General features: G+C 53.9%; 1 protein-coding gene and 1 long non-coding RNA gene across 3 annotated transcripts; one reads left to right on the forward strand and one right to left on the reverse strand.

Moving 5' to 3' along the window:
- Window positions 1-424: 424 nt before the first annotated feature.
- NAPSA (napsin A aspartic peptidase) lies at window positions 425-7,446 on the forward strand. The gene is made up of 9 exons (XM_045531071.1): window positions 425-693; window positions 3,849-3,990; window positions 4,067-4,190; window positions 4,381-4,499; window positions 4,826-5,025; window positions 6,125-6,247; window positions 6,340-6,484; window positions 6,862-6,960; window positions 7,142-7,446. Exons 1-9 carry the CDS (start codon window positions 590-592, stop codon window positions 7,379-7,381), a joined length of 1,296 nt encoding a protein of 431 aa, XP_045387027.1. The 5' UTR covers window positions 425-589; the 3' UTR covers window positions 7,382-7,446.
- Window positions 6,650-10,653, reverse strand: LOC123623784. 2 transcript variants are annotated; one of them, XR_006730025.1, is made up of 3 exons: window positions 10,472-10,653; window positions 9,122-9,257; window positions 6,650-8,937 (listed from the first exon to the last, which is right to left on the reverse strand). It is a non-coding gene; the product is annotated as an uncharacterized LOC123623784 (long non-coding RNA). The 2 variants fall into 2 exon arrangements; XR_006730024.1 differs by lacking the exon at window positions 10,472-10,653 and adding an exon at window positions 10,071-10,145.
- Between the last annotated feature and the right edge of the window lie 508 nt (window positions 10,654-11,161).

The raw sequence follows: 11,161 nt of genomic DNA on the forward strand, positions 1-11,161 counted from the left end.
CTAAGATTTGAACACTTAATCAGGAAGAATGGGGGCAGGTGGACAGACAGAGGCACTGCAAATTTTTATACGATTTGGATGGTGGTGGGACTACAGGTGATTTTCATCTGTGTGTGCGTATGTGAGTATTTTCCAAATAGTACAGTAAGAGTTGGGATCCTGAGACTGGGCAGTGCCACTTACCATGTGAGACTGGCATCTAATCTGACCCTCTCTCCCTCCCCCCAGACCCTGCTCTGACATCCGCCGGTCCCTGCCACTTGCCCAGAGAAACACTTGTGGTTAATGAATCTCAGAAAAGGGATGTGAAAGTTAGAAGTAAAAGTGACAGAAACTAAAGGATGGGGGTGGGGAGGTGGTCCCAGCTAAGGAGACCCCACTGCCGATTCCACTAAAATTGAGAGCGAGGAGCGGCAGGCACCTGGGATCCTACTCCTGTTGACCCTTCAAAAATACCCTGCACAAATCTTCAAAAACATCCTTGTCCCCGTGTCAACCCCTGAGAGACTTCATGTCCCGGTCACCTCCGAAACCTGGGGGTGGGGCGTGAACAGGGTGGAGTCTCAGGGAAAGTAAACGAGGCCCCAGGATGCCTGGGTCCACTCCTGGATCCTCAGAGATGTCCCCACCACTGCTACTGCTGCCCCTGCTGCTGCTGCTGAATGTGGAGCCCACCGGAGCCACCCTGATCCGGTATGGTGACCCAACTGCCACCCCCCCAAACCTGGGACAGATTATCCACCTCTTGCCCTTTAAGTCTGGGGCTCCCCAGTTCCCCAAACCTCACACCCCAGGATCTCTGACTCCTCTTGCTTGAGTTCGCAGATCTCTTAGCTGGGCTCTCACCGCTGAGGGCTCCACTCTGGCATCTCCAAAGACCACAGCCCTTTCAAGTCCAAGACCGTCCAATGCCCAGACCCTTGCTTGAGAGCCCCTCCTCCTCCTCTCAGGATATGTTTCTGGGAGCCCCCTGCAGATCCCTCTCTGAGCTCTGATGATCTGGTACCGGGGTCTCCAGACATGTGACTCCCTCATCTTGGAGACCCACATCTGTGACCTTTAAGCTAAGACTCCCCATATTCACACGCTCCACTCTGTTTAGGTCTCAAGAAGTCCAGTTTCAGGGACCCCACCAAGGGGTCCTGCCCCCAAACCCCCAACTTACCCCCCCAATCTCTCCCTTCTTCTCCTCTCTTCCCCTCCCCCACTAGAACTCTGGGTTCCAGGAAGTGTTTTCCCCACTTCACATTCTTGTGCCTCTCAAAGACTGAGTCCTGGGGGGTGGGGGCCAAGGTGTGAATGAGGGGGCAGCACTCCAAGGAGTGACTAAGGGCAGGTACAAAAATATTACTGCACATGATGTTTATTAGCCTGCTTTCTGAACTTAATATATCACGGGCCTTTTCCAAGTCAATGCAGACAGCAGTGAGTCTCAGACTGTTGTCTCAAGACCAACAGTATCAGCAGGACCCGAGAACTCGTTGGAAATGCAAATTCCTGGGCCCCATCCCAGACCTACTTAATCAGAATCTATGAGATCTGAATTTTAACTAGCCCTCTGGGTCATGGACTGACAAACACCCAGCTTACAGGCCAAATCCAGCCTGCCACCTGGTTTTGAAAATAAAGTGAAAATGACCCAGCCACGCTCATTCATTTACATATTGTCTGGGATTGTTCTTCGATTTTTACAGAGTTGAGTAGTTATGACAGAGAGCGTACGGCCTGCAAAACCTTTACAGAAAGGTTTGCCCCACATCCTGCTGTAGGTGATTTTGTGTCATGCTAAAATTTGAGAACCACTAGTACAGAGAGCTACTTCCTCCTTTTTAATGGTTCAATGGATTCCATTCTATGTATAGCAGAGCTAAGCTGTGCTCATTGTTGGCCACTGGAGTGTCTCCAGTTTCCAAAATTAAACACATCTTTCTGCATTCATCCAATGATCTCTCGTAGATGAAATTCCTAGAACTGAAATTGTTAGGTTAAAAGGTGGGTACAACTTTAAGGCATTTGATACATATTTGCCAAATCTAGCCAACAGTGAGTATTCTCAGTTCTTTGCCAATCCGCAGGGTGAAACAAGGTTTCTCACTCTTGTCATGCGTATTTCTTTGATGACTACAGGGGTTGAACGTCTTTCCATGTGTTTAGAACCTCTTTATACTTATTTTTTTATTTTTTTTGAGACAGAGTCTCGCTCTGTTGCCCGGGCTAGAGTGCTGTGGCGTCAAGCTCACAGCAACCTCAAACTCCTGGGCTTAAGCAATCCTTCTACCTCAGCCTCCCGAGTAGCTGGGACCACAGGCATGGGCCACCATGCCCAGCTAATCTCTTTGTATTTCTTTTGCAAAATACCTGTTCATGTCCTTTGTCCATTTTCCCACTTAGTGTCGAAGTGTGAAGTGAGGTTGCCATAGTTTCATGGCTGCTCATAGAAGACACAAGACTGCCAGGTCAGAAACAAAGGGCAGTTTATTACTCCGAGCAAGAGTAGTAGCAAGAATATCAGCATTTGTGTCAGTTTTCTGGGCCCATGTTTCCACAGGATGAAGTGAGTAAGGCCAGGTGATACCTGCATGTGCAGTAAGGTGTATTATAGGAAAACCACCCTGAGCTTAGGGAGTCTAAATCTTTTATAATGGATCATAAGCCTGCCTGCCCTTTTCTCTAGAGGGGGACACTGTCTGTCTTCCAAAGTTGTTCACAAAACAAAATCCTTGAAAAGACAGTCTGGACAAAGGAAGCCAGTGCCTCTGTAGAAATGTGAGAGACCCATGGAAGATTGTCTCCCAACACTGTGTTGTTTATATTATACTTATTTATTTCTAGGAGCTCTTTGTATATTAGGGATAATACTCTTTGACATATAACTTGTAATTATTTCTCCCAGAATTTTTGTCTTTTCTCCTTCCTTCCTTCCTTTCTTCCTTCCTCTCTCTTCCCCTCCCTCCCTCTCTTTTTTTCTTTCCTTCCTTCCTTCCTTCTTTGACAGAGACTTGCTCTGTCACCCCGGCCAGAGTACAGTGTTGTCATCAGAGCTCACTGCAACCTGAAACTCCTGGGCTCAAATGATCCTCCTGCCTCAGCCTCCTGAGTAGTTGGAACTACAGACAAGCACCACCACACCTGGCTAATTTTTCTGTTTTTTTTTTTTTTTGGAGATATGGGGTCTTGCTCTAGCTCAGGGTGGTTTTGAACTCCTGAGCTCAAGCAATCCTCCCATCTCAGCCTCCCAAAGTGCTAGGATTAGAGGCATGAGCCACTGCGCCTGGTCCTGTCTTTTAACTTTATTTACAGTTTTGGGGGGGGAGGGAGTACAGAGGCTTAAACTTTTTTAGTAGCACTCGTCAATGCTTCCCCCATAGAAAGCATTTCTAGTGCTCTTATAATTTTACATTTCCTATTAAGTCTTTGATATATCTAGAAAGTATTTTAATGTAATTAAGATTTGGTGCTTACATCCCCCACCCCATGGTGGGGAAAATTGTCCCCAACCTCATGAATGAAGCACACAAGGGCTCATCATCTCAGGGTTTTTGCAAAGGCTGGATTTTATGTTAGGGTCTTTGGAGACCTTTGAGAATGTCAATTCCTTGGGAATGGCTTATTTTAAGGTGTTTGGATACTGAAAGGTCTTTGGGAAGGTCTGTTTGGGATGGTTTGCTCTTGTAAAGTCTTTGGGTGTTTGTCATCATAGTATCTTTGATAGGGTTTCTGGTAATGACTGCTATTGTAGGGCTTGGAGGTGTTTAATTTGTCATCATTTCCCTATTTGGGAAAGTCTATTGTAGAGGGTCTCCAGGAAAGGTAGCTTCCCAACTCCCAGAATCCTCTTTTCCCTACAGGATCCCTCTTCGCCGAGTCCACCCAGGACGCAGGACCCTGAACCCACTGAGCAGATGGGGAGAACCGGCAGAGCTCCCCAGGTTGGGGGCCTCATCCCCTGGGGACAAGCCTGGCTTTGTGCCTCTCACCAAGTACATGGATGTGAGTCACAGCCCTGCACAGCCCCCACCCTCATGCCCTCAAGTCAAACTCTCAATTTCCCCTTTCTTTGCCTCAGGTCCAGTATTTTGGGGAAATTGGGCTGGGAACACCTCCACAAAACTTCTCTGTCGTCTTTGACACTGGCTCCTCCAACCTCTGGGTCCCGTCCAGGAGATGCCACTTCTTCAGTGTGCCCTGCTGTGAGCTTTCATGGGGGAGAACATGGCTGAATCGGGGTGAAGGGAGAAGGCCAGGCTGGGCCTCAGCTTCCCCCAGGTTTTGGAGGACCCATTCTTTTCTGAGGCCCTTGCAGGTCAGAAGGTCAGTGGGGTAGGAGGCATTGGAGAGGTTCCCCTACCCCAGTGACACCTCTCTGGCCTTCTGACCTAGGGTTCCACCACCGCTTCAATCCCAAAGCCTCTAGCTCCTTCCGGCCCAATGGGACCAAGTTTGCCATTCAATATGGAACTGGGCGGCTGACCGGAATCCTGAGTGAGGACAAGCTGACTGTGCGTGACCTTCGACTTCAGGAAGACTTGCGCCTGGGAGAACCCCAATGTCTAAGATCAACTGGCTTAGGGAGGGACTTGAGGAGGAGGGGCTTCCTGAGCAGATGGATGGGGCTTTTCAAGTGGGGAGGTGGGCCTTCCTGAGTGAAGGGGTGGGGGCTTGTCAAGAGGGGGGTGGGGCTTCTCAAGTAGTGAGGCAAAGTTTCCTAGGCCGTTGGGGCTTGTTTCCAGATGACCTGGGATTCATGCATTGGTTTGGAGGCTCTCGGGGACATGTGGGTAATGTCCTCCCAGAAGTAACTGGCCGCATCTCAATCTACCGCTAGATTGGAGGAATCAAGGGTGCATCAGTGGTTTTTGGGGAAGCTCTGTGGGAGCCCAGCCTCGTCTTCACTTTTGCCCACTTCGATGGGATATTGGGACTTGGTTTTCCCATTCTGGCCGTGGAAGGAGTTCGGCCCCCGCTGGATATATTGGTGGAGCAGGGGCTACTGGATAAGCCTGTCTTCTCGTTTTACCTCAACAGGTATCGGGGGAGAGGCTACCCATCTATGACAGCTACCTGTCTATGAGTCTTATCCCCAAGAAGGAAGTTCAGCCCTCCTTCTGGAAGTCTCTTACCCAACAAAGTCCCACCCTTGGTTCAGGAATTCACTGACCCAATGCAGGAAGCCTCAACCTCCTTTCAGAGTTACCAACCTATGCTCTCCATTCAGGCAGCCATCCATCTAACACAGGACATTCCGTCCTCCATTCAGGAAGTCACCTACCCAATATCAGAAACACCTGAACCCTATTCAGAAGTCCCACCATTTGCGTGGCAATTTGGGTCATACTAAAGAAACTCACCAGCTGTTCAAAATACTCCATGTTTCAAAATCAAGACAGGAAATTCCATGCCCTGCCCAACCAAATACTCAACTTACGAACCCTCTCTTCACCACAAAGAAAGCTCAAATTCCATCTTAGACCACTTACCAGAAGTCAGGAATTACCAGTTTTAATCCAGAAAGTCCCACCCACCATCCAAGAAATCTCTACCTTCCCTCCCAGAGGCCTATCACCACAGTCAGAAAATTCTACTACGGTCAGAAAATCCTATGCCCACTCAGTTAACCTGACCTTGAACCCACTCAAGAAGTCCCACCTACTTCTTAGTAGATAGATCCCACCCTCCTACACCTTCCAGGAAGTCCCCACACCCTCTTCCCACCACTCTCAGCCAACTCAGGAAGTGTAACACCTCTTTAGATACCAGGACAAGCAATTCAGAAAGTCTCACCACCTACCCAGGAAGCCACCCCACCCCTGCACAAGTCGCACCCTCAAGAGCCAATTCAGAAACTCCACAGCTCCACTTGGTCACTATGATATTCAACTCAGGAAATTTCTCCCCAAAAGTTCTAACTCCCACAGCCAAACCAAGAACTCCCATCCCCATTTCAGGAAGTCCACACCACCCCAAAGTCCTAACCTCCATCAGGGAAAGTCCCATTTCCCCTCACTTCTGACCTTGCTTCCAGGCTCACTACCCCACCTAAAACCCCAGAAATGACCCAGTTGGCAGGAGTCCCATCTCTGGCCACTCCTAGGCCAGTGACACTGACAGCACTCTGCCTCTACAGGGACCCTGATGTGGCTGATGGAGGAGAGCTGGTCCTGGGGGGCTCAGACCCAGCACACTACATCCCGCCCCTCACCTTCGTGCCAGTCACAGTCCCTGCCTACTGGCAGATCCACATGGAGCGGTGAGGGACTTGGCCTTCTGGGCCTGGAGCTGGGGTTGGGGCCTGGACTCCTAGGACCCTGCCTCTAATGACTGCCCCCTTCACCCTCACAGTGTGAAGGTGGGCACAGGGCTGACTGTCTGTGCCCGGGGCTGTGCTGCCATCCTGGATACGGGCACATCTCTCATCACAGGACCCACTGAGGAGATCCAGGCCCTGAATGCAGCCATTGGGGGAATCCGCCTGCTGGCTGGGGCGGTAAGGTCCCAGTCTGTGGTGGGTGTGGGCTGGAGAGGCTGATAGCAATCTGATGGTGAACATTGGGGCCCCAGGGTGGCAAGCAGGTAGGTAGCAGGTAGTCCAGCGCAGAAGGGACTGGAACTCATGAGTGATGGGCTGGAGGGTAATGGGAGGAAGCAAGGACACTTCCCAAGTGTCTATCCTGACTGACTCAGTGGATGGGAGACGGGATGATAATGCAGGTTTATTTAGGCTTGGGTGACAGAAGCCTAGGCAACAGGCTTGTCCATACAAGGCGCACAATACGGACATTACCCTATGACACTCGGGTGCCACGAAAGGGATTTGGGTAGAACAGGACTCTCCCATCTTCACTTGTTCCTCTTCTCCCCTAGTACCTCATCCGGTGCTCAGACATCCCAACGCTCCCCCCAGTCTCCTTCCTCCTTGGCGGGGTCTGGTTTAACCTCACGGCCAAGGACTACGTCATCCAGGTAGGTGGCTGTCACAGTGACGTCATATGACTGGATTTGAGAGGGTAGGGCTGGGAGTGAGACAGCATCAGGACGGGGTTGGGGTCACAGAAACGTTTTTTGTCCAGGAGTACTGGACGGGGCGAAGCAGGGAAAGGGCCCCTGTTTGTGACAACCAGCTGCCCTGTCTTCTTGCGCGCAGATTTCTCGGGATGGCGTCCGTCTCTGCTTGTCCGGCTTCCAGGCCTTGGATATGCCTCCGCCTGCAGGGCCCCTCTGGATTCTCGGCGATGTCTTCCTGGGAACCTACGTGGCCGTCTTCGACCGCGGGGACACACACGGCGGTGCCCGAGTGGGCCTGGCGCGCGCTCGGCCTCGCGGGGCGGGGCAGCGAGGGGGCGGGCCCGCGCAGGCGCAGTTCTCCGGTGGCCGCCCTAGCTGAGCGCGTGCATACAGGGTGGTAGTGGCGGTGTAGCTACCCTGTAAAAACCCGCTATTTCCATTGAATGAACCTGGCTGGGTTGCTTCTTTTCAGTGCGTGATGTTTAGAGAGAAAAATTAGTGTCTGGACCTCCGGAGTTGAGGAAGAGAGGGCCGGGAAACACATCACCTTTTTTCTCCAAGGCTCACACTGGTGAGGGGGTCTTATACTACGAATCCCATGAAGCTCCTCGTCTACACTGCCTCTCGTCAAAGGCGCCCGGCACCGCGGAGCATCTCGGGCGTTGTAGTCCATGCCGTGTTCACGCCCTGGCGGAGGCGGGCGTAGCCACAACATGCGTGGGAGGCGACAGGTCGCGACGGCAGCGACAGGTGGCAGTGGGGGGTGGCTGAAATCGGTAAAGGATTTCCCAACCTTTGTTCTAAGCGGAGGGGATACCATTCCTGCGGACCTCATCTCCTGTTCCTTCTCTCTCCCCTTGGGATTCCGGGACCCCTGGGTCCGCCATAAAGGCGGAGCTTGAAGCCCCCGGTTGGGGGAAGCGGTGCTGCCCCTCCTCCGGCGGTGATGTCATCCCCCCCTCCGCAGCCTCTTGCTGCCCAGAGCTGCCAAGGCTGGGTCACCCCTCCCCCCATCTCCAGCCCGGGATCCCCCCCAATCCCCGCCTCGCCTCGACTTGGGGTGAGTACGGGGGAGGGGGAGAAGGTTCAGGGTCCGGGGACGGTAAGACAGCCCAAATCCCAGTTTTGGAGGCGGGGGACTCGGGAGACGGGGACCCAAAGATTAGAGCGGAGAGATTCCCCTTGATTCTGAGCTTTGGGACCAAGGTACTTGGAGGATCTCGGGGGACCAAGATGGTAGGCAGGAAGTCCCCATGTTGTCAGCTTTAGTGTCCGGAGATCCCCTTTTCTGGATGTGTAGCTGATATGAATGGGGGAGGAGGAACAAGGAAGGGGTCCTAGAGGTCAGGAAGGGGAAGACCCTTCCCCAATTCCAGGGCCTTAGGGAATGGGGGAGGAAACGCTGGGAGAGGGCGCTGAGGATGACGGCGGTGGGAGTTGAAGCTCTCAGGGATTTTGTGCCTTGAGGGCCTGGGAAAGGATGGGTTGGGAGGAGCAGGGGTGAGGAAAGGATCTGAAAACGTAGACAGACATTGGCCTCTCCCCTCCTGATGTCTGTGGCCAAAAATAGAGTGCATTTTCCCCTGGTCTGTGAACACACCCCCCTGGGTGTCCTGTATCTTGAGCCTCCATCATGCCTCCAGAAGCCCCCTCCTCCCTAATAGGTGGGTGGAGAATTCAGGCTCCGGTGGGGCCTGGAGAGGGCCAGGAGGAGTGATGGCATCCAAATTTCTCAGGCCCTGATGGAGTCTGGACCACCCTGTTACTCCTTGCCCACTGCCTCTTCCCATCTCTTATCTTCTCTAATCCTGAGTCTCATCCCTTATTCTCCCCTGTTCCAGCTCCTTTTCCTTCCCTAACCACCACCTTCTCTCACATCTTCTGACCTCTGCAAAAAAAAACGCTGATTTGGTGACTTGATCCCGTGCCTGGCTGCTGTTAAAAGCAGAAGAAAAAAGTAGGGTTGGGGGAGAGTGTAAGGGAGGATGGCTGACTTAGGTCCTTACCCTAGGGCCTAGCCTCTACTCCCAGCCCCTAGGGCCTACCCAACCCTGCTCCAGCCTCCATCCCGCCCCCAACTTTCCCAGGAGCCTCACTCAACCCCAGCCCAGTCCCTTACCTCAGGATTCCCTGCTTCTGCCTGGGGGCACATCAGAATTTGGGGCAGGGAGGGGTAGGAAGTGCCCAGTTCTTTTCTCTGTCCTTTTGGGTCCCATCAGAGGCTTAATGGCTGGCCCAGGATCCTGGATACTGGCCTGGGGGCAATGGGAGAGTGAGACAAACTACCTCCCTGGTCTGCAGAACAGGCCCCGCTTCTGCAACTCTCTCTGCAGTGACGCAGTCCCAGCCAGGATAGGGATTAGAGGGGGTGCTGGGAGGACTTCTGAGAAATGGAAAGAGACCCAGAGAGAGGGGACAGACACCAAAAGAGAGGAAGATAGAGTCCCAAAGAAGTGGAGACAGAGACCTAGAGAGAGAAAGGGGGTGAGGCATGGGAGAAACAGAGACCCAGGGAGGTGACAGAAAGAGAAGGGGCAGAGACCCAGAGAGAAGGAGAAAGAGAGAGGACAGATAGTTAGAGAGAAAGGGCAGAGACAGAGGGGGTAAAGAGAGGGAGGAGGGGGAAGGGGAGAGGGGGAAGGAAGGTCATCAGAGAACAAGAAGGAGGAGAGAGAGGCCCAGACGAAAGGGCAGAGACCCAGAGAGGGGAGAGGACAGAGCCTAGGGGAGGGGGGAAGTGGGGGACATAGACACAAAGAGTGGGCAAAGACTCAGGGAGAGGGGGACAGAGTCCCAGAGAAAGGCACACCCTGATAAAAAGGTACAGAGACCAAGAGAGAGAGACTGGGGACTGAAGCCTAGAGAAAGGAGGGGGCAAAGACTCAGAATGAGGGGACAGATTTCAGAGACCCAGAGGGAGGGTAGGGTAGAGACTTGGAAGACAGGGCCAGAGACTCGGAGGGGTGGGCACAGAGACGGCCGGACAAATACTCAGAGAAAGGGGAGAAAAACGGACACCAAGAGACACAGAAAGGGGAGTAGGTGTGGGGTGGGGAGGCGATACGAACCAGCTGCCGCACCTGCAGAGGGAGGCGGCGGGCCAGGGACTGTGCAGCCAGATGCCCGCAGCCCCCTGACCCGCCCCCTTCACTCCCACAGGCGCCGCCTCCTCCACCGCAGCACCAGCCGCAGCCGCTGGCCCCGCCCCAGCCCCTGCGCCTGCGCCCTGCCTCCCGGAGCCCAGGACAGCCCAGGGGGCGGGGCCGGCCCGCTCACAGGCGGGCGACCTAGTTCTGGCCCCGCCCCTTAACTCGCTGTCTGTCCCGCAACCCCGGACCTCTCAGACACCCAACCTGGCCCATTTTCCATCGGTCCCGCCTATCGCCTTGTTCTAGACGGTGCTTCCGGGCGCTTTAGCCTCTCCCCTCCTCTCTGCCTCCCTTCGTGCTCCCGCCTCACCAGTCCTTACCCGTCCCTTGGTCCTCCCATCTGCAATCCGCAGTTGTCCAGGCTTCGTCCTCCTTCCTCCACCAGCTGGAAGCTCTCGACCCACTAAGGCCCCTCTCCCAGGTTCTCTGACCCTCAAGACTCTCCACTCCAGGTCCCTTCCCTTCGTCCAGCCCGGTAGCTTTCCACTCTTTGCAAGTGTCACTTTCCCCTGGCGCCCCCTCTCCCCTCTCTTAGCTCTGCCCGCCCCCGCCCACCCTGGTTGCTTCCAAGCCCCTTAAAGCCCCGCTTCTCCCTTAGTCTCACCGTCCCAAAGCCCATTCAAGACGTTTTCTACCGTCTGTAGACCCCACCTGCTTTCCTCAGTCCCGCCTCATCCATCCGGACAGGCATTCCCGGCCCAGTCCAGTCTAAGCAAGCCACGCTTGCAGCCTCCGCCCGCCCCTCCGTTATCCTCTCCAGCTGATCTCGGTTCCTAGGCCTGGCTCATCTCTAGCTCCTCTCACGGGTCTCAGGCTCTGTCCCCCTCGCCTTGTCCCCGTTTGGTCCAGCTGGTCCCCTCCTGCGGGAAAGTGTTCCATTTTCACTTCCCGCCCCCAGTGCAGTCCCACCCCCTCACGCTCCCGGTCCAATCCGGACCGTTTCTGCTTTCTCCGGCCCGCCCCTTCTTAAGACCCAGCCCGCCCCTTCCAAGCCATTTTCCTTCCCACCA

This window comes from Lemur catta, chromosome 19 (assembly GCF_020740605.2).
Source record: "Lemur catta isolate mLemCat1 chromosome 19, mLemCat1.pri, whole genome shotgun sequence".
NCBI lineage: Eukaryota > Metazoa > Chordata > Mammalia > Primates > Lemuridae > Lemur > Lemur catta.

Coding starts and splice junctions, on each gene's coding strand:
- NAPSA (XM_045531071.1), top strand. CDS start 590: ATGCCTGGGTCCACTCCTGGATCCTCAGAGATGTCCCCACCACTGCTA. Junction 694..3,848: donor ACCGGAGCCACCCTGATCCG/GTATGGTGACCC, acceptor TTTTCCCTACAG/GATCCCTCTTCGCCGAGTCC. Junction 4,191..4,380: donor CTTCTTCAGTGTGCCCTGCT/GTGAGCTTTCAT, acceptor CTTCTGACCTAG/GGTTCCACCACCGCTTCAAT.